We start from the raw sequence: 25,814 nt of genomic DNA, 5'->3' as shown, positions 1-25,814 counted from the left end.
AATAATTAGCACCTCTTTTCTCTTACATTTGTCCCAGAGCCATTACAGGTGTGAGAAGCACCTTTCTTGCTCATCCAGAGCTATAGAAGTTGATACTGCTGTTTAAACACATAGAAAAGAAAACATACCATGGGATGAGAAAAACCTATCAGCCTGATTCCTTCATTTTGAGGGAGGAGAGCAGGACTGTTGGCCCTACTGTTAGGTTAACCATGGTCAAAGTGTTTGGTAAGCAGGTTTAGAAAGCACAATCTGATTTCTAAAGCAATTAATCCTATTCAAAATAGACAAATCCAAACGGAGTTAACAAACATAATCCATCTGCTGTAGACATATGAGATCTCCCCCTGTTATAGCTGCTGTGCATGTAATGGTATATACTCACCAAGAGCTAGGGTGAACTTTTTAATGTGTTTTTCTCTAACAGAGCAGGGTGTTGCCAACTGTATCACAGCTGTTTTGTTACTAAGAAGGGTGCAGAAGTGAAATTGGAAACAAATTTCTTTTGATTTCGTGTAAAAGTCTGAAGTGGGTCCCGTTTGAGAGTAGTTTCCTTGGACTATGGCACATACAAGGTAAAGGAAACATCAGCCTTATTCTCTTCCACAGCATCCTCACCTTTTTTCTTCGCCACCTCCCTATATCACACCCTCTTTGAGGCTCCTGCTTGTATCCCTGAATGCTCCTTATTCTGCCTGTGCCCTCCCACTCCTTCCTGATTTAGCCTCACACCCTCTGCCCCATTTCTCCACTCACAGAGCACTGCACTCCCTCTCCTTTCCCCTTGTCTTTAGCTTTCTGCCATAACACCCCTCCCCTTCAGGGGAACACTCAAGTGTTGTGTTTTGAGGTTGGTTTGTTCCTCTAAGCGTTAAACTAAGCCAGCTTTCATTACCCAGATATTATGCACTAGAACTATGAACTTCCTCCTCTTGCAAAGGAGCTTTGAATGCAAACACTGACCGTGTGCACATTTCTTTAACTCTGGACAGAGGAAAATCATCTCTGTGAGAGATCTTTAATTATGTTTCTCATCTCATCTCCATTTCTTTTTCTATTAACCGTTTCTGTGACAGAAACAGCAAAGAAGAAGGACCACTGAATCATAGAATCACTGAATGGTTTGGGTTGGGAGGGACTTAAATCTCATCTCATTCCACCCCCTGCCATGGACAGGGACACCTTTCACTGTTCCAGGTTGCTCCAAGCTCCATCAAACCTGGCCTTGAAGACTTCCAGGGATGGGGCAGCCACAGCTTCTCTGGGCAACCTGTGCCAGGGCCTCACCACCCTCACAGGGAAGAATATGGCCCAAAGAATTTGGCATCCCATTATATGTAAAACCTATGCAAAAAGTGATCACATAGAATTACATTTTTCTTAAAATTCAAATACAATTTTGAATGTGGTCAAGTCAGTCTCTTCCAACTTCTTAAACAATAAATTGTTTTATTTAATTAATTGTGTCCTTTTTGCTTCCTAAAGCAATGGGCTGTCATGCTTTGTTGTGAAAAGATGCTGATACATTCACAGACCACTTTGCTAATGTGTCATGAGAAGCTGAAGGAAACCTATCACAGACATTTTACACAAGTTTTTTTAGATATTTTATCACAAATGGAGATATAATGCACTCGAGGCAAACAGACACCTTTGTAAAAAAAGCTGTGGACAGGGGCCATCTCTCCATTATCTGGTGGTAAAAGTTGGAGCATGTTTCCCTTGGAAGCACTATAACCCAGTGTGATACTGCCAATTGAAATCTGTTTGAAAACATCTAGTGAAACCACAGTGCTACTTGTAAAAATCTCTCTGGAGCAATGATTCTCCCATTAAATGTGTTTAAAAGCAAAAATTAACTCAGCATACTTGTATCCTCAAGTAGTATTTTTGAAAGCTTTATTTAAAATCAAAATATGTTACGTAAATTCTCTGATATAAATTCCAGGATGGCATGTGAAGAGCTCTTTAGTTTCTTTGGAAATAAATCCTTTCAGAGGCAAAACTAAGAGAGCACTAAGAAAAGTCTGAAAACAAAACTGTAAATCAAATTATTCATTGCCACACAAACATCCCAATAATTTCCACACCGTGCCTTGTTTTCTCTCCACTGGAATCGACCTGTGTGCTTAATTGTGGGGAAAGATTAACAAGTTTTCAAATTATCAAAGAACTGTTGGAAGGAAGAAGTTCTCTCTAACAAATTAGCAACTTGCTGATGTTGCTTTGGCAGGACAGCTGTGTGAAGCTTGTGTGAAGCCATGGAGTTCAGAGAAGCTTCCAAATGTAATCCTTCAAGAGAAAAGAGATTTTTAGAAAATCTACTTACTACAGTTGCTATTAATTATTCACTATTAACAGCATTTGTCTGCTGTTACACACTCCCCATGCAAACACAACAGACATTCCTGGTAGGGGCTGTTTATTTCTCTAATATAATAAGCCATATTCTTAAGAGATTATAAACAAGAAGTCATTTAAATATTTTATTCTTTTTAAATTAGTTTCTCTTTGGTGTAATTCTCATTCATCACATGCAAGATGCCTTCTTTTATTTTCATGGAACATGGAGATTTTCATCCTATGAAGTACTATGTAATAATGCAGCATTCAACCCACTCAGTGCACTTTTCACTGCCCAGCGCATTCATTCCCATGTATGTATATTAGTCTGGTTTATATATAAATACATTACATGGTTATACAACTTTTGGATTAAAGGTATAAGTAAGTAATGAACAGTGTCAGCAAGGACTGCCCATAAGAGTTCCTCGTAGCTATTCCCATGACATTTCTTAACTCTCCCTTTAATTTACTTCAGGGTTTTCTGGCTACATCCATAAATATCACTAAAACGTCCAGTAAAATATTTAACCATGTAACTAAGGAACTAATGCAGCTCAGTGTAAATGACATGGTCCAGAACCACCACCCTTCAGGATCACAGTTACAGATGCCCCAAAGCAGCATATTCTTTCATATTTAATGGTTATATGTGCTTTTATTCTACTGGCCAGATTAGGCCCTTACTCCTTCAGGAGTGTGACCATTAGATTTCTCCATCAGAGGCAGGAACCTGAGGTTTTAGAGGTTCTAAGTACTGCAGATTTTCATGGCTGAATCATTTGGGTTTGGGGTTTTCCGCTTCTCCAGCTCTCACCACAGCACCTGAAATTTGAGGGCTTGGAGTTGCCAATTATTCTGTGACATGATCTTAAAATAAGACATGGCATGTCTCTTCCATCAATGGCATAATCTTGGTTTAACCCTCACCCTGCAGCCAGCAAGAGATAATTACTTATGGGAAAGGGGTCCTGGAAACACAAAGACGGAAAGGCAAAAAAATTCCATTTCACAAACCAGAAGAAAAATAAAAATCTCTTTCAGGTGGTAGTACGGCCTGCTGAGACAGTTCTGGGCTTTCCAAAAGAGGAGACAAAATTCTGTTATTCTCATCTTAGGCTGAAGCCAGCCACAAGCTTTATGGTTGCTGCTGCACAAGAGGAATAAGCACAGTTTGGACAAGGAGATGGAATGAAAAGCCCTGCCCTCAACACCTGGCTTTGTTCCTCCAGATACCACCAGAAGAAAAGGAGAAATGGCAGCTCTAATTTATCCCAGCAGTAGGAGTTATCCCTCTCTCAGTTTCTAGCTTTTTGTTGCAGGGAGCAGCTTTACCTGTTCCTTGACCCAACCTTTAGGCTCTACCTACACAGCCAAATAAAATGGGAAAAGTGAAACTACCCATCTGTGGGAGCATCCCTGTGTCTAAACCCACAGCTATCCCAAAATAAGGTTGCTTTGTCCATCCTGCACATTTACAACAGTCTCTGGACTATGCTTGGGGCATCCCACACCCAAACCACACCTGGGCACTGGGTGGGAGGGAGGTGCTGCCCAACATGAGCCCAAATCCTGCCATGGAACAATCACAGAATCATTTAGGTTGGAAAAGATCTCCAAAATCATCAAGTCCAACTTTTGACTGAACACCCCCTCGTCAGCTGAGTGCCTTATCTAGTTATTTTTTGAACACTTCTAGGGGTAGAGACTCCACCACCTCCCTGGGCAGCCCATACCAATAATTGACCACCCTTTCAGTGAAGAAATTCTTCCTGAAAGACTTGGACAAACGACTTTGCAGTGGAAGACGTTTTTAAAAAAATCAGGTATTAGACATTTTAAGATATCATTTAGTGAGGAAATCCCTGGTCCACAGGAGTTAAAATCCAAATGTCGTTTGGAAACTTGAGATGAGACTGAGCAGAAGGAAGAGGGCAATGACACCAAGGAACGTACAGAGCTGTGCCTGGTCACTGAGGAGCAGATTAGCAGATCTTGCTCTGAGTCTCTCTTGAGTTTGGGAACAGCTCAGACATTCAGAGAACTCTTGCTGTTTTGAGTATAGTTTGTATTTTGAGTGTAGTTTTTGAGATAGCCCTATGGGGAAAAAATGGAGGAATGCAAGAGGAAGACACCATTTGATGCCTCCATCTTTGGCAAAGGGTGGGAAGAGGAGCATCCACATCTCCACCAGCCAGAGGAGGCAAAGAACTCACATGTCTACTCAGCCTATTCAGAAACTGCTCTGGCCTGTAAATTCAGAAATGAGAATCATCATAAAGAGATGGATCAGCAGCCAGTTCTTCCACAGAAAAAATGTAATCAGGGAAATAGCCAGTGAGTCAGAGAGGGGAAGAACCCAGGGGACAGAACACCCCAGTGAATCGGCAACATAGGTTATTGTAACCATGTCCAACCTACCTGGAAACCAATTTGCAGTCTTTTCTTAACTTATGGCATGGGGAGGCAAATAATCCCAAAGTGGGGCTCCTCTTCCCAGAGCCTCAGAATAAACCTCTGTCCCAGGAAAGGGTATGTAATAAACAAACTTCACTATGCAACTTATATTGGATGAGGGGCACTAGTTACATGTATTTTGATGATAAAGACTATTTTTGTCCTGTGGCTCCTGCATGAAACAGGGAGAAAAAAAAAAAAAAAGAGCTCGTTCAGGGTAACAGATGCCCTTAGTTTGCAGTTTCTGCTCTTTCATGTTTGATGGATGTCCTGCCAGCTCATCTGGGGAAGAGTTCATCCACGCTATCCGAATATGGCTTATCGGCTTTGTGTGTCTGTGGAAGCCTCTTTCTAAGTGCATGACATCTCTGGAAGCCTGCAAAGTCATCCTATCTCTAAGCTAAGATTAGAATTTCAAACAAAACTTATTACGAAGCAGGATTTTCTGAAAGGGCTGCACACAGCTATAATGTGGAAATTTCAGATTCATGTCTAAGCACGTTATTTAATCCTTTTTTTAGATAGACATAATTGTAAAGTGATATTTACCATATTATCAGTAACCCTTGTGGGTGGAGGGGAATGAAACAGCAAGGAGGAGATTCATGAAGGGCCATAACAAAACTGGACCCAAACTTGCCATCAATTCTGATCATGTTTTTTTCCTGAAAAGGCTGTGCTCACAGCACTCAGACACTGTGTTCCCTACCAAACGGGTTAGGAGACATTTTAGGAGATTTTCCCAGCTATTACTTAAATCTCAGACTTAAATGTGCATGTGGCAACCAAGCAAGTATTTAAAAGGTCAAAGGGGAACTTTTTTAGTAGCTGTCACTCTCCAGAGCATATTCACGTGCTGCAACTTGGGGAAGTGGATGCTGTGCTCAAAATCATGTCTGGTGCCCCTGATCTTCACACCCCTGTGGTCATGGCCCAGCAGGCTTCTTCAAAGCTCATCTGCAGTGTAAGCAGGGAGCAAGGCATCTCCTCCTGTGAGAGGGAAGCTCTTTCAGCAGAGAAAGGTGGGATTTTATGAGCAGTTTCCCTCCAATGTACAGTGATGGGTAAAACCATCAGTAACTTTTGTTTAATCACACTGGGGTTGTGCCAAGACTATTTGTGTGAGTTTGATGGATCCCTTCCTGCCTCAGCTACAAAAATTCCACCCTCTGCATGGTGCCCAGTGAAGGGTGAGGAAACCCCCAGCAGGTTAGCAAGGAACACGTGGGGCTGAGAGCTCGCAGGGGAGTCTGACAGTACCAACGCTGGCAGCAGTTTCTGTTCCACCTGACCAGCTGGAGGAAGGTTGCTCCTTGCTCCCACCTGCCCTCAGAGATGCTTTAGATCCACTTTTTCCAAGCTAGCTGCTGATCCACATGTTGATTTTGTGCCACACAGCCGTAGTCACTGCCAGAAGAGATGGTGTGAGGAGCACAGCAGCAGCTGAGGAGCCTCGGTTGAGAGAGAAGGAGCTGAGGGTGAAAACAGCCACACAGGTGTGTAATGCTCCAAGGTGCCAAGTAAATAAAATCACATTTCTTGGTGTTTCTGTGTCCCTGTTTATAAAGCTGTGGACTCCAAGAACGTCAGAGGAAACCGTGCAATTGGACATGTCACATGAGCCAATTTGTGTCAGAAGCAAAGTAACACAATTCAAGGACCTTATGAAAAGTGAGGGGTGGGAGGTGTTCTCTGCAGCTCCCAGGCAGTCCTTTATTTTTTGAGTTGCAGCCAGCAGCCATCCTGGGGAACATCAATCTTGTTTCTAGCCTTAGTATGGAACAAACATTTCAAAGGAGCTAAAAGAGAGAAAGTCAGAGGAGAAGAACAAGGAAAAGAGGAAAAGGATGAGGAAAACAGGAAAAGGGAACAGAATTTTTTTTTAATGTGTATTAAATCTGTTATTTCCAATAGTTACACCCAAGTGAGATGCACTTTTGGAGGTTGCATCAAAAAAATAAGTCAGCCCCCCTAGAGCTGTCCCTGCCACCCCATTTGTAGCAGGGTGATGCTCTGAGTTCCCCAAGCCCAGCACAGGAAGTTTCAGAGCTGGCACCAACAAGGCTGATCCTGCAGATACCCACCCGAGTGACTTTATGCGTTTGCACTCTGGTGTCTGGTTAGAATCTAAAGGTGTTTGGTTTGGATCCTGAGTTTTCAGACTACAGCTTCTCATTTGCTTAATTTCACACACCAATATTTAGCTAATTGCCTAATATGACTGGGGCTTTGTGTATGTCTCTCCTCTGGGTGCTGGGTATGTAGTACTGGCAAAGGACAGTGCTAGAGAAGTTTCCAGGAACCACTCATCTATTTAAAGCTGAGCACGTGCATGTGTTCAGCAGGGTGGATATCTTCAAGCTGAGGATTACACTGCCTGTCAAATGTGCCTTCTCAGTTTTTCCAAGCCTGAATACACTTAAAACCTTCCTGATGGCAGCAGGCCTGTCAAACCTTTTCTTCTCTAGTTTAAAGAGAGGAGTGAAGTGTTTTGTTCTGTATAAATTTTATACCGTACAGGTAATTTACTTGAGTGATACACAGAAAAGTTTAGAAGCTTCCCTACTGCACACACACACATTCCTTGAACATGAGGGAGTCAATCTGACAGGATGAAATCTCTGCACTTTGCTTCATTAAAATCTAAATTTAGAGCTTTTAATAAAATCGATGTACTGTTTATTCTTCCTATTACAAACCCTAAGACTTCAGGGGAAAAAAAAAAACCAACATAAACCCCTGCCACTTCCAAGAATGCAAGTTTCCATTAAACACGAGAGCCAAAGCTGTAAACCTCAACTGGTGGGAAAGAAAAAAACTTCAGTGATTTCACTGGGTTGTTTGTTTTTTTTTTTGTGCATAATTTCTCCTATACCCATCCCAAACACAAAAACCAGTGCTGGCTGTCCAGCTGAACAGGACAAGGGGCCTGACTCTGCCCAACAATAGCTGTGACCCATGAAAAGGGACGTCTTTTTTCCTTTTCTTGCAGAGACAGGTAATTAAGTTTGTCAAAGGCGGCGAAAAGTCACGAGATTCTGGCTTTGGTCTCCCGAGTACAGCTTCACTTTCTGCTTGCAAGCCGTCCCAGCCAGATTCGAGGGGAGATGGAGTTAGGACGGCACAACTCTTGGTTTGCCAGGGGCAGCAACCAGGAGTGCAGTCGGTGCTGGCTTCGCTGGCTTTTTTTTTACACCCACGAACCGCGTGAGCACCTTGGTCCTCTGCTCAGTGGGCTGGTCCCAACCTGAAGCTCGCCGAGCGCCGCATCCTCCGCGGGCACCGCGCAGCACAGGGAGCGCTCCCCGCCCCGCCCCGCCCGCGTCCCGCCCGCGGCGGGGAGAGCGGCGGGGCTGCGGGGCCCTGCGGGGCGGTGCGGGGTCAGGCAGCCCCTGCCCTCCCCCGGGGGGACGGGCCAGCCCGCCCGGGAGCCGGGCTTTTCCGTGCGTTTGTGCTGTCACCCCGTCTGGGGACAAAGTTTGGGAATAAAGGGAGGGCTTCCCCGCCTGATCCCGGAAGGGAAGGAGAGCTGAGAAGGGCAAGCGCGACCGCCTGCTCCGTGGAGGGCCGTTCCCTGCTTCCCGCACCTCCGGCTCGGCTCCTTCTTGTGATGCTCGCGGGGGACGGGGCAGGGGCTCTCGGCGGGGTGCTGGGCGCGCTGCGGGGCTGTAGACGTAAGGAATGAGTCTCCACGCTCTCTCCACAGACTAGCCCCGGCTCAAACCGGAGACGTCCGATTCTTCGGGTTCTCAAGGATGCGAGTAACTTAGTGATTCGTGTTCTGGTACCCACCTGGGCACTGCTGCCTCCTGGAGAAACAGCCCGAGGAACCGACCCGTTGTACGTCACGGTACTTTACACCGCGTTTGTGAGGCTGTTGGGCAGCCTCCCTTCCTGCAAGGAGCGTCCAAATGGCATCTTTCCTTTCTGTTACGAGCTGATACCAACTGCTCCTATAAAAATGATGGTCTGAAAGAGGGTGGGCGCTGTAGAATGAGCATTAAATGTAATGGATTTTGGTAGGGGGCACCCAGCCAGGGCTTCTTGCTTGTAGTGGCAAATTTGACCAGGTTCTCTCTCTTTGCAGGGTAGAGCGAGCCCTGCAGAGACGCTCTATAGAGGGACCACCCCCCGCTTCTCATCTCACTGTGAGTGGACTATGGTGGCAGGAAGATGTTGGCTCGGAAGAGTATCATCCCCGAAGAGTATGTGCTGGCACGGATCGCTGCCGAGAACCTGCGCAAGCCGCGCATCCGGGACCGGCCGCGCAAAGCCCGCTTCATCGCCAAGAACGGCGCCTGCAACCTGGCGCACAAGAACATCCGCGAGCAGGGGCGATTCCTGCAGGACATTTTCACCACCTTGGTGGACCTGAAGTGGCGTCACACGCTGGTCATCTTCACCATGTCCTTCCTGTGCAGCTGGCTGCTCTTTGCCATGATGTGGTGGCTGGTGGCTTTCGCCCACGGCGACATGGACCCGAGCACAGAAAACGCCGCCAACAGCACCAAGTGGACGCCGTGCGTGACATGTGTCAGGTAAAGTTCGGTCGGTGGGGTGAAGGAAGGGGGGGGGAGCAGAGCTGCCTGCTGTCCTGGAGTTGCCTAAAATGCAGCTTTTGGTTTACACGAACAAAACGTTGTGTTTGGTTGAGACAGTTGAAAAGTGCAGTGTTTTCCTCTAGATTGCATATATTCAGCAAGCCTGTCGGGCTTGGAAAATACTGTACTGTAGATTTCTTTGATTCCTTACAGGATCTGAGAGAGAGGGAGACCTGCTGCTTTTCATGTGTCTCCACACTCTGTGGGTAACATACCTTGCCTGTCGAGATAAGAGCCTGCTGCAAGAGTGGGTATGTGTTATATGTATTGTAACGTTGTCTACGGCAGCGGGAGCATCTCCAACCTGGTGGTCCCTCTGGAGTGATGCCCGAGAGGCAGGACACCAGCTGTGGGTGCCAGGCAGGGCACCAGCCACAGGTGCCAGGCAGGGCTAGCAGGAAGAGTGTCACTTAGGACAAAACTGGATGTCTTTAAAGATGACTCTCATGGGACAGTTAAATATGGGGTGCTTCAAAATATCTTGGTGAAGCCGCAGGTTTGATAGAGGAACAGTTTCCACAGTGAACATGATGTGTCAGACAGTGAAAGCTTAAGGGATGACTAGATGAAATGTCACCTGCTAGGGTATTTTACCTTCCACCCCCAAACCCATGACAGTTGTCAAGGCACTGATAAACTGGCACATTCATACACGGAAGAGAAGACTGTTTGTTAATTGGAGGTGGGGTAAGCAATAAGATCGCTTCTGCATCTGTTAAATCTGGTTTTTTAGGGAGAAAAATCCTGGTTTGGTACCACTAGATTACCCCAGGTCAGCTGCCCTTACACATTGCAGTGCTGTGAGGGTCTGGGGAGCTGCAGGGTCCTCTGAGACATCAGAGAATCCACTTCCCTTTTCTCCTTTCTCCTCCATAGTTTTGAGACACCTCACCAAGTTTGAAGGGACATTGTATCTGGCTCGTGAGTGAGCGGAGATTTGATTCCCCTTTGTTCTGACAATTTTTTGCTACATGGGGATTTTCCAAGCTAAAGGAAATGGGGATTTTTCTGAGCTAACCTTCAATAGGTTTGGGGGGATTGGAGCAGGGGTTGCTGCCTTATCTCTTTTCTAATCTGTGGCCACAAGCAGTCTCCTCTGAAATGAGATGTCATGATCTAGCTTGTGCCCGGAGGAGTGTTACCCCTGGCATTTCTGGGATTTGTGGGGTTGGTCCAGCCGGAATTAGCGAGCAGCTACAACCCTCCAGCTCTTCAGGGTCGGCTGAGGGGACATCCCTCTGTGTGGCTGGCAGCCCCCTCAGCTTGACCCGCCCCATGGGGTGTCTACTGTGTCACCCTGCAGAGCCTGAGCCGGATGCCAAGGGCTTCGGGTCCATCCACAGCCAGGACTCGGCCCCTCATCCCCTCCCTGTAGCCCTGGCTGCTGCAGCCCCACCTTGGCAGCTTTTCCAGGATGTCTCCTGCCAGGACAGCCAGGAGGGGTGTGGAAAAGCAGAGCGAATGGATCGGTGTAACTTTCTGGTTTAGCCTGTGCCAAAGAACACACATCGTCCCTCGTGCCAGTACCTGGGGTGGCTCAGCCAGCAGCTGCTGGAGTGTCCATGTGCAAGCCATGGAAAATCTTCTCCCTTCGTAGTGAAATACTTGCCCTTGTTAAATCTGGCTACCACTTTGGTCAAAACCGGGTAGTAACAATGTGATTGCTGCCATTTTTAAGGATGGTGAGTTGTTGGGTGCAAAATATCTTTAATATTGCATTTAGTATTATATGCCAAAATAATGGCAAATAATTTTTAACCTACTTCCCTGAGGTTTAGGCCCACAGATATTTCAGGAGGGCTTTCTTGGGTTGATGCCATTACAGATTTACGGGAAATCTGGCTTTTGAAATTTTAACCAGTGCCCAGAACTTGCACAGCTCTTTAATTTTTCAAAGTATTGCAGAAGTTTCTAAGTCTCGCAGCTCTGCCACAGGAAGTGAGCATTATCCAAAAAGAAAAACTGCTACACAGCTCTAAGGGAAAGGACCTGGGAACAGTGTGATTTGGAGTTTCTCGTTCCCTTTTCACGTGGTCAAAATGCTTTACAAACTTGCTGTTTCAGTTACTCCCATCGTTAAAAGTGGATTTCCTTTACTTTGTTTTTCTTTTTAAAAGAAGGAGTATTCTTAAGGAAACTCAGGGTATTTACTCTGCAGAGCTTTAAATTGAATTAAGCTGAATTAAGTTTAATCCAGAAGCTTCATTCTGCATGTAAATAAATATTCATGAGCATAAGTAATCATTCCATGGATTTCTATTAATTAACTCCTTTGTACCCAATTTGTTAAGAGTGGATTGCAAAAATAAACCCCCTCAATACAAAGGAATTGGCTAAAAATTAAAAAAAATAGAAAAGGTAAAGAGTTCTTTCAAAGATAACTCTGCAGAGACTGGCTGGTTTTCTGAAAGGTGGACTTTCTCATTCTAAAGAAAATTGTCCCTGATATTGTCCATGCTATTTTAACGTCTCCCCATGACCCCAGTGAAAATACAATTAGGGAAAAAAAAAGAAAAAAATATTTAAAATCAGATTAATTGAAAAGTAAAATGAAACCTAATGAATTATTTAGACCTATCTTCATGGGCAGGACATATTTTCCATAGGTGAAGCTCTGTTGAGCATGGTGATGCTTCAAATTTGGTGGATAGTACTGGGTTAAAAAGGTGACTATGATATTAGATCATATGAGACCCAGTGTGCTGTGAGTTTACCAGATAAACCCCAAGGTACTGATTTTAGACACATGAGACTTTGCTGAAGGATGTCTTTGGTTGTAAAAGGAAATTAAAGACCCTGATATATACAGGGGATATGACATTGTGGGCTACTATAAATAATGTATTTTGGAAAGTTTGTGGTCAGGGTTTTCTGATGTCCAGCACCATAGAATATTAGGGAATTTAACTTAACCCACACTTCTACAACCCACTTCTGTGTGCTGAAATTTTCCGGCTGGTCTTGCCAATGCAGTGAGCTAAACCCAAGCCCTGGGTCACAGGATGTGCAGGGGGCACCATGGAGGCCACTGGCCTCCCTCTGCAGCCTGATCCTGCAGGTTCAGTCACAAGGCAAGCAGGGTTTTGGGAAGTGTCACGAATCTGGGAGTGTCCCCTTTCCCTCCAGGAAATTCTGGCTCATGATTCAGGTAGCATGAATGAAAGGCTGCAATTTTCTCTGTTTCCTTTCCCTGCACAGGCTGGTGGAAGGATCTCAATGTGCCAGCTGATTGCTCACTGTTGCCAAAACCGCCTCTCTCCACCAAGAGCTTCATGGGATGGAGGAGGTGGAAAGCCCAGGTGTTACAGAGCTGTTGACTTACACAGTGGGCAGGATGTGCTCCTGAGCAGAGACTCCCATGAGCTGCTCAGGGTCACCTCGTGTTACAGACGGTCTTTTAGGGACTCAGGCTCTGAGGTTTCCCTGTCACCATTAGATACTACACCCACCACACAAAAACAGAGTCAGCAAGCACACAGTGGTGGTGTTAACAGAAGGCTTAAGTATGCCAGAATTGTACAAATAGGTCCGTTAATTTGTTTCTACAAAGTACACGTGAACAGTTTCCCAGTTTGTGTTCCCGTGTCCTGGGAGTTAACTTGCTGCAATCTTCCCCTACAGGTCTTTCACCTCCGCTTTCCTGTTCTCCATTGAAGTCCAGGTAACCATTGGTTTTGGGGGCAGGATGATGACAGAGGAATGTCCCTTGGCCATCACCGTGCTGATCCTGCAGAACATTGTGGGTCTGATCATCAACGCTGTCATGCTGGGCTGCATATTCATGAAAACGGCGCAAGCCCACAGGCGGGCCGAGACCTTGATTTTCAGCCGGCAGGCCGTCATCGCGGTTCGCAACGGCAAACTCTGCTTCATGTTCCGAGTGGGAGACCTCAGGAAGAGCATGATCATCAGCGCCTCGGTGAGAATCCAGGTCGTGAGGAAGACCACGACCCCTGAAGGAGAAGTCATACCCATTCACCAGGTAGACATCCCTGTGGACAACCCCATCGAAAGCAACAACATTTTCCTCGTGGCGCCGCTGATCATTTGTCACGTCATAGACAAGCGGAGCCCTCTCTACGACATCTCCGCCGCCGACCTGGCGCTCCAGGACCTGGAGCTCATCGTGATACTTGAAGGAGTCGTGGAAACAACGGGCATCACGACGCAGGCCAGAACCTCCTACGTGGCTGAGGAGATCCTGTGGGGCCACCGCTTTGTGCCCATCGTCACCGAGGAGGAAGGCGTGTACGCAGTCGACTACTCCAAGTTTGGCAACACCGTCAAGGTGGCGGCGCCGCGTTGCAGCGCTCGGGAGCTCGACGAGAAGCCCTCCATCCTCATCCAGACCCTGCAGAAGAGCGAGCTGTCCCACCAAAACTCCCTGAGGAAGCGCAACTCCATGAGGAGGAACAACTCCATTCGGAGGAGCAACTCCATGCGGAGAACCAACTCCTCCCTCATTGTGCCCAAAGTGCAGTTCATCACGCCCGAGGGGAGCCAGAGCGCCTCGGAAACGTGAGGCACAGCTTTGTGTGAGGCCGCTGGGCTTTGGAAGGAGGAGACACCTGTGGTGGTTTTGCCTAAATTTCCTTTTACTTCAGAAAACGAGAACATGATGCAGAAGAGAACCGTGCAAGAACTATTTATTCCATTACTTAGTGAAAGCACCACCTAATGGCATAAGAAAACACTTTAGCACTTAGTGTATGAATTAATAAAAAAATGGCACGTACACTGAAGAAAGCACAGTTCACCCATGTAATATAATGTGTATTTATACTTGTTTTAATGGCACGCTAATTGTTTTAATCGTATTTTTCCTAACAGGGGTCTCTTTCTTGTCTTCTGCTGGGTGTCACAAGATGTGGTGTTTTCCTGTGTAAGTGGGTTACCTACCTGCAGGCAGAAGTAAGTTCTTTTACCAAACTTCTGCATACAGCTCCCATGGATTTTGTGCAAGATATTTGGATGTTGATCTTTTTTGGGTGTGAATTCCTTAAAAGGAGTAGCTAAATCCCTCAATGATTTCACTGGAGGAGAATTTTACCTTCATTTTCCAGGCTTTTTCTTTTCCTTGGTTTGTGGTAAGGGCATTTTGAGAGCCCATTCGGGTCAGGTGAAGTGACCTGTCCATCCCACAGGAAAACTGGTACCACTCCGGGCAGCACTGGCAGGAAAACCAGTGGAACAGCAAAGAGATACTCGGCTGCAGGACAACACACATCTTAGTGTAGCTGTAGCCCAAGCTGAGAAACTCCAGTCCTCCTGGCCACTACCTGAGCATCTGTTTCACTGAAATGATTCAAGATGGAAAAACCAAATGCCTCTCTAACATCCTCTTCATGTCGGTGGAAGACCAAATCCTGTTTTGTTTCCTCTTATAGATTCATACATGGAAGACAACACATGTACATCCTTCACTTACGGTATTTTTCATAGGATTAAGTCTGTTTGCTCCAGCAGAAGGTTGCATTTTGCCAGTGGGAATTCATGAATGGGAATGTGAGGGAACCATGCCAATAATATTAGAGAAAGTATTTGCAAAACTATCCGAATAATTTTCAGGGGGACTTGGGTGCTGCTGCTGCTGAATTACTTTTTTTTTCAGCAGCATCTCACTTGTGTTTTTATATAACCTGGCATTGAGAATTGGTGGTAAACAGCTTTTCTCTTTAAATTTAAACGGGCATTTTTTACCTAGAGCCATCCCAAAAATGTCGTCACACGTTTTTCTACAAGAATATATAAATGTATGACAATTAATTGTATCACATTTGGTAATGCTAAATTGATACCTGATTCTTTTCCTTTGTGAATAAGAAGCGTAATTATGGACAAATTCACATTCAAATTTCTTTAAAAATTAGTGTTATGTCTGTGGCTCAAGAGTAGTTCTGTCCTTGTATTGACTCTCTGAGCCACTCAACCATTTGAATACTTCTGCAATTTTAAATATTTGCTTATTCCTGTTGGGTACAATAGTCGGAAGCAATGCTGGATTCTCATTCTCCTTGGAAGTCAGTTCATCAGCAGTTGCATGGATGGTTTTTAGGCTTCATACAGCATTAGGTGGAGGCAGGGAGGGACATTGCTCTGTAGTGTAGACTCCCTGCTTTTGGAGCAGGTGCTCTCCAGAACATCAACTCTGACAAATTACTTCTGTCTGAAGCAGTAGCGGAAACTGAAGTTTCTGCTAAAAGCATCCATTCCCTGGCCTGCCCACTAATGTCCAGGAAGAATGGATGGTGAACATCTGGAGATATTAATCTGTCCGTTTTGTGTCCAAACAATGAACATCTGCAGCTTCCAAGAAGAGTCAGAGCACATATACAATTTGTCTCTGGCCTCCGTTTCCAGGGCTGTGAATTTCTTTGAGGTTGTCTGTTTGATACGTGGTTAAGTCAGATGCTGTACAAAAGCAGATTTTCTACAAAATAATAATAAAAAAAGTGACAATTATGATTTCTTCCGCCTCTGATTTTTCCTTATGTCTTTCCTCTTTTCCTTTATATTCTCCATTCATTCTTCTCTACTCTTAGTCCTTATATCCCAGCCTTTTCCACAGTCCTTCTGAGTAATAATTTTATATTATCTCAGTATTCTGTCAGTATTTCAGATGAGTTTTTTTTACCCACAACCATTTTCTCATTTTGCCCCAAGTACATTCTTTATTTCATTTTCACCTAACGTGCTCTGTTTCTTGTCAGACTGCTATAGGGGTACTGATGTTTTGAGACAATGCTAAAACACTCCAGTACGGTGCCAGGATGTTGAACAGATACACAAGGCAGACTCTCGTGTCATGAGTGTCATGTTCACATGTGCTGTGCTCCTGCTCTGTGCAGAAAATCCTTTATTGCAAAGCCCCTTTCTTGAGCAAGTTTTGCAGACCTGGAAGAGGCCAGTGGTATAAGCAGCCAGCTGTTGAGTAGGGAAGAGGTTTTGGGCCTGAGAGCTGCATTCCTCACTGAAAGGACACGTTTCAGACACAGCTTTGCAATATTGTGCCTGCTGAGAGGGGATGAGCTGGCAGGACCTCGGCTCAGTATGTTTAATTATTTATTCTCCCTGGCAACTTTATCAGAAAGGGGCTTTATTTTAAATTTGAAGTTTTCTGTGTTTAATATAAACTGCCAAGTTAAAAATGACGGTTGAGATTTCAAACAAATACTGCTTACAGTTCATATTGACATTTAACCTTCTGTCTCTCTCACTGATAATAATTTAAGAAAGTAGAAGCAATAACATATAATATAAGCATGATCCCTTCACACTTATTTGTGTCCCTGCTGTTCCCATCCCCCTGCAATGTGGTGTAACTGGAACTGCATTACTTGACATTGCTTATTCTGTGTATTTAATATGCTTTGGCTCTTTGAAGAGCCTACCAGGGAGATGTCACTGAAGAGTAAAATTATTTTCTAAGCATAGAAAAGTAATTGCAAAGTCTGTCCAGGACGGGTGTAATGTCTGGGACTGCACTTTATTTTTTCTTTCTAGCTTTCACTTAAAGAACTTCTCTGTTTCAGACAGAAAAAATGGCAGTGAGACCCTTTGTCCTCTTTTTGGACACCCAGAAGATTCAGAGTTAACGTGTTGGGGATGCAGAGAGCAAACAAACACAGACAGTGCTTACAGGGGATATCAAGATTAATGCTCCAGGGTCGCAGCCAACATCTGAGTAATAAGCTTTGGAGGAAACTTTCCCTGTTGGCAGGTCATTCCATGGCTGTCACCTTCAGGATTTCTTATGCTCTCTTTGGAAACATTTTGTGTGAGCCAGGGACAGAAGCAGGGCCTCGACAGGGTGCACCCTGAGGAGGGTGGGGACATCAGGTCTCTGCAGCAGGTTGCTCTTCAAGCCCAAGGGCTGCTGAAGAGACAAGCAGGATAGGCACCTAACCATTAAAAGTTAATGAAAGTGGGATCATGAGCCAATGAGCAACAACTGAATGTGTTTTGGGAGTCCTGGGACACCCTGTCTGGTCCCAACAGCAGCTGCTCAGACAGCCACTGGTGTCCTGTTAGCACAGGCTGCCCAGAGTGGATGCCCCATCCCTGGAAACATTTGAGGTCAGGCTGGATGAGGCTCTTAGCAGCCTGACCTCACTGAAGACATCCCTGCTCACTGCAGGGGGTTTGGACTAGATGACCTTTAATGGTCCCTTTCAACCCCAACTATCCTATGATACTATGGCACTCCTGTCTGCTCAAAGCACCTCTCTTGGGCACCCTCCAGGGCATCCTGCTCTGCATATCAACCCCTAAAACCACTAAACCAGTAAAAACCTCTGTATTACCCCTGGCATCACTGTGGCCTTGTCAAACAATTCCCTCCCTGGACTGCTGCTTCATGGGCACACATTGTACCACAGTGGTTTGCCCTCTCCAATTCAGCTGCTTGGCCCCATCCACAGAAGGGTCAACCCAAGCTTTTTGGGATACTCAAGGCAGCAAGAAAGCCAGAAGTACATTCAGATTTAGTTAATACCTCCTGTATGCAATAGGCCTTTGCCCTAAAGGCAGTGTTACTTTAGGCCATGGGGTCATTTCAGGGGCCCAGACTTGCCTCGCAGCCGTCCTGGATGTATTTCACCCAGCACGTGCCTTATCTGCATAAAGTTCAGGCCAGGAATCATGCTTGTGCTTTTCCACCTGGAAAGCAGCATGGACAAACCATTCTTTCTGACTGAAAAAAGCCCCCCATGGCAAATTCTTCATGTCTTTTCCTCCTTCACAAACTGGAGATTGAGGACGTTTTGTGAAGCCGGTTTCCAAGCACTCCAGTGATTGTCACTAGCAAATGCTTGTTGCTGCAAGCTGCAAAAGTAGTTAGTCCAAGACCAGAAAGGAACTTTGACTAGAGAAAAAAAGTTATATATTGTGTGATGAAAGGAACAAAGCTTTCATTATTTTGACAAAATGCATTCTCTGTGGAGCCTGATATTTTCACAATACTGATGGTGGTTTGGAAGGCATCACCAAGCAATAAATCGTGTCCTACTAAACTCTTGATACTAAACTATTGAATACAAAATAAGGCTGCAAATTCCCACCTCTCTAGCCCAAATTTCCTGGTTTGGGTTGCTTGTGTAGTCAGGTGAGAGTTAACTTTTTCAATCCCAAATGCTTACATTAAAATATTTTCTCCCCTGTATTTCTGTTTACATCACATCCAGACTAATCTAAGCTGATAGACATGAGTTTCTAATACCCCTACCATATTAATTATGCTTCTCAGCCCTATCTCCCTGAATTACGTTTCGTACTTTTCCCTTAAGGGTTCTTTGAACTTAAAAAAAGAAGATTTCTCATGTGATAACTGGACAGTAAAGATAAAATATGCTCCCACATTCCCTTATTGGACAATGAAGAGAGATTTAGCCTGCAGAGACAAGATCTGTGCTGTCCAACAGAAACAGCCACAGAGATTGAGGCACTCACAGTCAGGACACATCACCAAGGGGCTTGGATTAAAAGAAATATTTTAAAATACTAAGTATTCAGTGGGTTTCTGGCTGAGGACTCTCAGAACACTGCTAAGTTATTGGCCAACAGCGAAGGGAATATTCTGGGATCATCAGGACACAGTACAATGTAAGAAAGACAAAAAACATGCATTCAAGGAAAATGTTGTCCATATTTTTAGTTATTTTCACTAATTATTTTAACATTTAGATAATAAAATTCAAAGGGGCAAACAAAAGAATGATGGATACTCTCTTCACTTTAACAAAGGTTTAACACCTTTTTTTTTCTGCTCCAAAGGAGAGTTGATCCATCTGGAGACATTACTCCTACACACAAACGTGCTAGAATTTTCTGGAGCATATGGGTTAATCTCAACACACTTTTCTGGGCCCAGGGCAGGAATAGCTGTGCAGGATGTTATGGGATGATCTAATGATCCCTGCTGCCCTCCAGATTTATGGATAGGGAGAGTTGATGAGTTTTGGTCAAGAGAAAGCCTTCCTCTGAGTCTTAAATTAATCTCCCACTGAGGAAACAAAGAAACAGGGGGAAAAAAAACCCCAGCAGAGTTAGGCATCCCCAAATTGTTGATTTATTTTGACAAATGCATTTCAGTGCTAACTGTGGCTTCTTCAAACAGCATTGACAAATGTCCCTGGGGATAATTTGTTAAAATTAAGGTATCTTATTATTACAGGAGTTTACTTGGCTTTCTACTGTTGTTAAACGTTGGCTTTGTAGCAAGGATGAGAAAGCCAGCTTCTGTGTGAGCCAAAGGGAGATGATATTCCTTGGTTTCATGATCTGAGGTCTACTGCAGAGACCACTAAAGTGAGGGTTGGCACTGGAGTGACTGCAAAGGGCTGTTGTGGTTTGGGGTTCAGTGTCTTCCTCATCCAGGGAACATCGTTGCTTTCCTCAAGTGCCTTTTTTTTTTTGTAACCACAATAGCCATGAAAATTAATTGCATCCTTCCATGGCCCAGCCTCGTTATCCTTCAGGGTATATTTTTTGATGTTAGGTCTTTGATTGTGGGTGATCTGGGTCGGTCTGTCCAAAAGGGGCTGATCCTGCTGACTGTCACGGTTTTCGGATTCAGTCAAGGTCAGGACATGGAGAAAAACTGAAGGGTTGCAACACCCAGTGAAAGAAACTCTGCTGAGTTTGAGTGAGGGCAAGTGACAATTGTGAGCCCCTTGGGTGGTCAGCTTTTCATCTCAAAGCTTTTCAAAAACACATCAAATGCTAATAAATGTTGTCTGCTCAGCCTTAGCTAGTGTTTTAAATCACATTATAAACAGATACTATTCCTGGCTGATCAGATTAAATTGTTTGTGATGTAGCTATTTTTTCCATATACAAAATCCCACTGCATTCTTTAAATTTTGTATTAAATTAAGACAGTAATAAAATATCTGAACTGAAACTCTCCTTCATACTGTCTATACATCCACATGAAAAGTAAAATGGAACACAAGTCTGAATGTTCTTCTTGAAATATTAAATTTAACCTAATTTTAAAGGCATGAGTGTCTTTAACATGAGTTTATATTGGTATTAAGTATGTCATGTTATCAGCCATGGGTGTTTTCCTTAAGGGACCATAATCTGTTCAAATATCAATTCAGATACTCTGGTTAAAGATGAAAAGCAACAGTCAGTGAGCAGAGAGTAAGTCTGTAGTTTGATCAACTACAACAAAATTGCTTGTGATATTCCATCATGTTTCTCTGAAGGTTTGTAGTAAACTGTGTGACTGAGGCCAAGTTTTCCCGTGTGTCCTTTTTCATGGATTTAAAAAAAAATTCCAGTGGAGCCACTAGTGTCCCTTCTGTCAATGAAAGTCCCAGACAAAATGGGCCATCTTCTGTGTTTTGGGTTTTTTCCCTTGCTTCAGTCCTAATAAATGTTTCACCCCTGTTTAGTTAAACTTGGAAACAGTGCAACCCAGATCATACACAAGCCCCTGAAATATTTCCTCACAATAGTTTAAAACCTCTTCTGTTTATAAGTAATGGAAAATCCTGCGTTTAAAATGCAAAGGGCAATGTTGTACATTGCTTTCAGAGGGAGCTGGAGAATGTCCAGGGCTAATGCACTTCAGTTATATCAATTACTAGAGAAGAGGCACAAACCCAGAGAAACTAGAAGTTCGGATGATTAAAATAGAGGTTTCTTGACCATGTACTGAATGGTAAGTGGAACAGTCTTCAAAGCAGAGGTACCAGAAACTTTACCGATGGATATGTTTGGAGTGAAACCATACACAGACATGTACAAGCACAATAATTCCACATGGAAACATTTAAACTAAGTCAACCGTTATCTTTCTCATTTCAGATGTCAATATCTGAACACTCACTCATTGAGAGGCTGCTATTGGTGTCCGTAAAACAGAAATATCATTTTAAGCAGGTAGCCACCCCTTCCACAGGGTTTGTGACTCACTGCAAATCACTCAGCAAGCAACTGGTGATAACTCCTTATGGCTTTCCAACATCATACATCTGTGTATATGAATACATTCTTTCCTATTCCACTTCAAGCACAGGAGCATTAATTCATCAGTAAACCCCTTAAATTTAAATTCTTCTTGGGTACATTATGTAATCAAAGGAGAAAATTTTGTTTAACTTGGTATTTACATAAATATAAATATAAACACACATGCACAAATCTATATGAAGAGTCAAGTGTTTGCACTGCCAGATTCGACAGTAGGGATTCTCCAGGTTAATTTTACTTTGAGTTTCCAGCTAAAAAATTCCACTTATAGCTTAGGCTTCGGCCACACACACACACACACACACACACACACATAAAATCTGTATATATCATGAATCCTTATGTCTCAGAGACCCCGTCATGTGTTTTAAAGAGAAAAAGACCATCGCTGTGATGGACTTCTCTCCCACCCAGGGCCTCAACTAACCAGCTACCAGCTCCATCTCTGTGGCAGACATTAAGAAAGGTCCAACACAGCAGAAGATGCTTTTTTTAATTTGGGACAACAGGCGGTGAAGTGGGAATTTTCATCCTTATTAGGTCAACCTAGCAGTTATTAATGTGACATGATGTCACAGGAGAAGCACTGGTTTGGAGACTGATTTTTGTTTGGAACTCTTTGCAATGTGTTGGTTTAGATTTCTGTGAAATGTCTCAGGGAGTCTCACATAATCATTTTCCAATTTTGAAGTTTTCAACTTGAATTACACGTATGTGTGTAGGGGTGGAGAAAGGCTGGCACATGCCACTGTGCCATCTGGGCAGAAAACGGGTCAGGACAGTTACAAAGTGAAACTTCTCTTTCTTCCCCCATTAGGATTTCCAGGCATTTTACATGGGCACTTCAGGGATGTCATTTGGAGCACGACACAAGGGAAATAAACTGCAGTGGAAAAATGTGGGCATGTACAAGTGTGCACGTGCAAATACACACATGGAAAAATTATTGATGTTTTGTTCCTGAACTTTTTTTGGTGAGGGGAAAGGGAATGATTTTCTCAGTAGAAACAGATCCTTTGAAAAGCTTGCCCATAATAAGCTGGGACATGAAATCACCAAGAGGCTGTGGCATTTCAGCTCAGTAAAATTGCCATACACACAGAGCCATCTGCCCAACAGCATCAGCCATGGCACACACACAGAAGAGGGAAAAAATGTACCTTCCAAAGGGTGAAATGCTCATCAGGAAAGACACAGCAGGCTCACCAAATGGTTTCATTCAGAGATCTGGGTTTTCAAAGGCACACACCGTGAGGGACATGCATTTAAGTCACGAATTCAGCAGCGACCACACAGCTACGTGCTGCCCTGTCACATCAGGCAGGGGCTCCCTTCCAGCTGGGTCGAATGCCATGGCTGTGTGAACTTCACAGCAGCAGCAAGGATCAGCTCTGGATCTTGCTCTCAGAAGCACATGTGCCTGATTTCCCCCCGGGGAAGGCTTGCTCAGAGCTGCCAGAGCACAGTTCAAAGGACTGTCAAAGGAGAAGCAGATTCCGTCTTCCCTTCCATGGCTTTTGCTTTTCCTCTTGCAAAATGATTGATTGTTGCAATGTGAGGGTCTTCCACACGCTCTGAGCAGGAACAGGTCCCTTGTATCCTCTGACTGAGCATGGACAACCTGGATTCTCTCTGGGTAGTGAATGCTGGAACAGTTCCTACGGTGTTGGCTGGGCCATTACGGTGAATCAGATCAACAAAGGGCTGCTGGGCAAAAAAGAGAAAAATGGTAGGACAAGCCACCTTCAGCACACAGGGAGTATTGTAATGAGACAATGACAGGGCAAGGAGGAGACCAGAGATACTGGAGACAGGAGGCTTGTAGGAACACATCATCCAAGGGAGGAGAAGGCAGCTCCTCCATGGAACCAGACTACCTGGGAATGCACTGAAGAAGTCAAGGGATGGCTGGCTTTTAAGGAAAGAAGAACTGAATGTCAGCTGTTCAGTTTTAAAAACATTTCTTACTAGGCAAACTATTCTTTTTGGTAGAATAAATAAACTGTCTTCATGGTTTATTTCAGATCAAAAACTTCTGAAAGGGAGATCTGCAAGTGCTGCATTCCAGTTATTGTGCTTGGAATGATATGCTAAGACATAGGTACCTAATACAGTGTGAATTATAGAGTACTGTCTGCTAATGTGAATAAATATAACATAATTAAAAGACTGGGAATGCTGTTATCCACACATATAGGCAGGCTGTATGGGAATCTGAGCAACCTGGTCAAGTGGAAGGTGTCCCTGCCCATGGCAGGGGGTTTGAACTAGATGGTCTTTAAGGTCCCTTCCAACCCAAACCAGTCTGTGAATTCCATGAAACACCTTAGGCACCTCTGAAATCCTAAACAGTTCAGCAATCCCTGTACACTCATGTTAAGCCCCCTCCAAATTAGGAGGATTCTCAAGGAAGTCTCTGCAGTTAAATATATGCTTAAGGGTCCAGGCAGGAAGAGCACTCCAAAGGAAAAGTAGCACAAATCTGTCTGGCAAGGGAGTTTTCCTAATCCTGAAGCAGCCCTTCCCAAGCAGCGTGGCTGTGTGCCTTCCAATCCCAGGGATCTTCTTAACCCTAAACTTACAACCAGCAGCATCTCTGTTTAGACATTTCAATGCAAAGGAAATGGTAGGAAGATTCTAGCTGCCCTTTCTTTCCATATGGCAGCAAGGTACTTCTGTTTCACAGGTTTCTGATAAAAAGAAAAAGGAAGGTTATGTAGCAACAGGATCTCAATGAATAATGAAAAAAAGATACATCACTAATCTAGTAAGAGAGCAGGATTTGGGTTTCCTTGTTTTATACCTCGTGGTTTTGAAATAATTGTCTTCTTTTGTGTAGAGACAGAACTCCAGACACTGCAGAGTAGACTGGTGCTGTTTGAAATGCCAGATGTGAAAACTGTATGATGAAAATAAATTTAGATAGGCTGTTTGGATCACCTATTAGACCTGTCTTTCCTATGAACCTTCCAAATGTGGTGAATACGAGCAGCTCATATTGAAAACACTATCAGGTAGAAAAAAAAGGTTTAATTAGAGTTTAATTAAACTTTGCTATTTGTTCTGATATAATCTGAACCTGGAGTTCTGTGGAGGACTTCAGGCTTTCCAGATGCAACCCCAACATATGTTACAACCATTCTTCACACTAACTATGCTGCATTTCCAGAATATAGAACAAATATCTTCTTTCATTTTATAAACAGAGCAGAGTTTGTTGCTGGTTCAATGACATATTAAATGCATCATAATTACAGCAGGCACAGATCACCACTGGCACCTTATGCTCTGTTTGGCACAGTCTGTCAGCTCTGGCCCCCAAATTCCCTGTGGGACAAGGTATGAGAGCAGGGATGGACAGTGGCCCAGTAATGAGTTGGGGTTTCCTGAGCTTGCCATGCTACCTGCCACCAAAATGTAGCCAGTCCAGATCAGTCTTGCTCAGAAAAGCCCTGGGAGGACAAACCCCTGTATATCCCCTCTCATAAACCAGTTTAGCCTTAAGCGTAAGAGCCTTACAATTACATAATTACATGTACTACTTGTAGTCAGGGAAAAAAAATTACTTATCTCCTCCGAGCAAAGGTCCAGCAGTCACTTGAGAAACAAAATGTCAAGCAAGAAGAATCTCCAGGGTACTGAGCATTCCCAGAGGAAGCGAAAGACACGTTTCTTCTCAGGAGATTTTTCCCACCGTCAGGAAGCGAGGCCGTCACGCAGTTTACATAACAAACAAAAAATGAAAAGATCCCAGTTGTGATAGATCAATTCAGCTGCTTTGGCGTGTGGTTGTTTTGTTTAGGGTTTTTTTTTTCTAGTTCATAATCCTGAAATTGAATACCCACAAGCAGTATTTTGTGTTATTTTCCTGGTGGTATGGATTTGTCTTTGACGTTTTAAGTAGAAGAGCCAGGATTGCAACGCCAAGTCTCATCAGTAGCAAAACCAGATTGCAGTGCACACATCCCCTTCTAACATAAATTGCTATACTATATGCAAGAACTTGGAAAACATGATAAGGCTGTAATAATTAACAGGAATTGGTTTACTACTGAATTCTCCCATGGAACATGTCCCAGAGTACAGGAAAGGGAGGCTCTGCCTGGCCCTTCATGCATCAGTTGAAACTGGATTTGGCACCAAAATGGAGAAGCACCTAGACACCCAAAAATTATGTCTTATTTTGATATAGCCTTTCTTTACTGAGAGCTAAAACCCAACATGCTGAGGAGAAGGATAATTCTTTGACTATTTTTTTTCTGTATAATAGAGTGAAATCCTGAAAAATTACTTTTCTTTCCTCAGTTTAGTCCTAAGTTTTGGTTACCCCCACATACACACGCACACCCCTTCTTTTCTTTTGACCATCATCTCCATTCCTTGTCCTTATGTGGGCAGCTCAGTGTCAGCCTGGAGCTCCTGCATTCTTAAATA

General features: G+C 44.1%; 1 protein-coding gene and 1 long non-coding RNA gene across 2 annotated transcripts; one reads left to right on the top strand and one right to left on the bottom strand.

Moving 5' to 3' along the window:
- The first annotated feature begins 8,171 nt into the window (after positions 1-8,171).
- KCNJ8 (potassium voltage-gated channel subfamily J member 8) lies at positions 8,172-15,863 on the top strand. Its single transcript, XM_027693550.1, has 3 exons — positions 8,172-8,640; positions 8,888-9,338; positions 13,023-15,863. Exons 2-3 carry the CDS (start codon positions 8,974-8,976, stop codon positions 13,921-13,923), a joined length of 1,266 nt encoding a protein of 421 aa, XP_027549351.1. The 5' UTR covers positions 8,172-8,640; positions 8,888-8,973; the 3' UTR covers positions 13,924-15,863.
- LOC113972455 lies at positions 15,723-25,355 on the bottom strand. Its single transcript, XR_003535910.1, has 3 exons — positions 22,587-25,355; positions 17,041-17,277; positions 15,723-15,831 (listed from the first exon to the last, which is right to left on the bottom strand). It is a non-coding gene; the product is annotated as an uncharacterized LOC113972455 (long non-coding RNA).
- Positions 25,356-25,814: the final 459 nt, after the last annotated feature.

The sequence above is a fragment of the Neopelma chrysocephalum genome, unplaced genomic scaffold (genome assembly GCF_003984885.1).
Source record: "Neopelma chrysocephalum unplaced genomic scaffold, ASM398488v2 Primary Assembly neopelma1_92, whole genome shotgun sequence".
Lineage (NCBI taxonomy): Eukaryota > Metazoa > Chordata > Aves > Passeriformes > Pipridae > Neopelma > Neopelma chrysocephalum.
The sequence above is the reverse complement of the archived record's forward strand: the minus strand, read 5'-3'. Positions and strand labels throughout refer to the sequence as shown.

Bases quoted from the DNA above. Each gene is read 5' to 3' on its own strand.
- KCNJ8 (XM_027693550.1), top strand. From the start codon at position 8,974: ATGTTGGCTCGGAAGAGTATCATCCCCGAAGAGTATGTGCTGGCACGG. The intron at 9,339-13,022 runs GTAAAGTTCGGT...CTTCCCCTACAG, and splicing joins CCGTGCGTGACATGTGTCAG to GTCTTTCACCTCCGCTTTCC.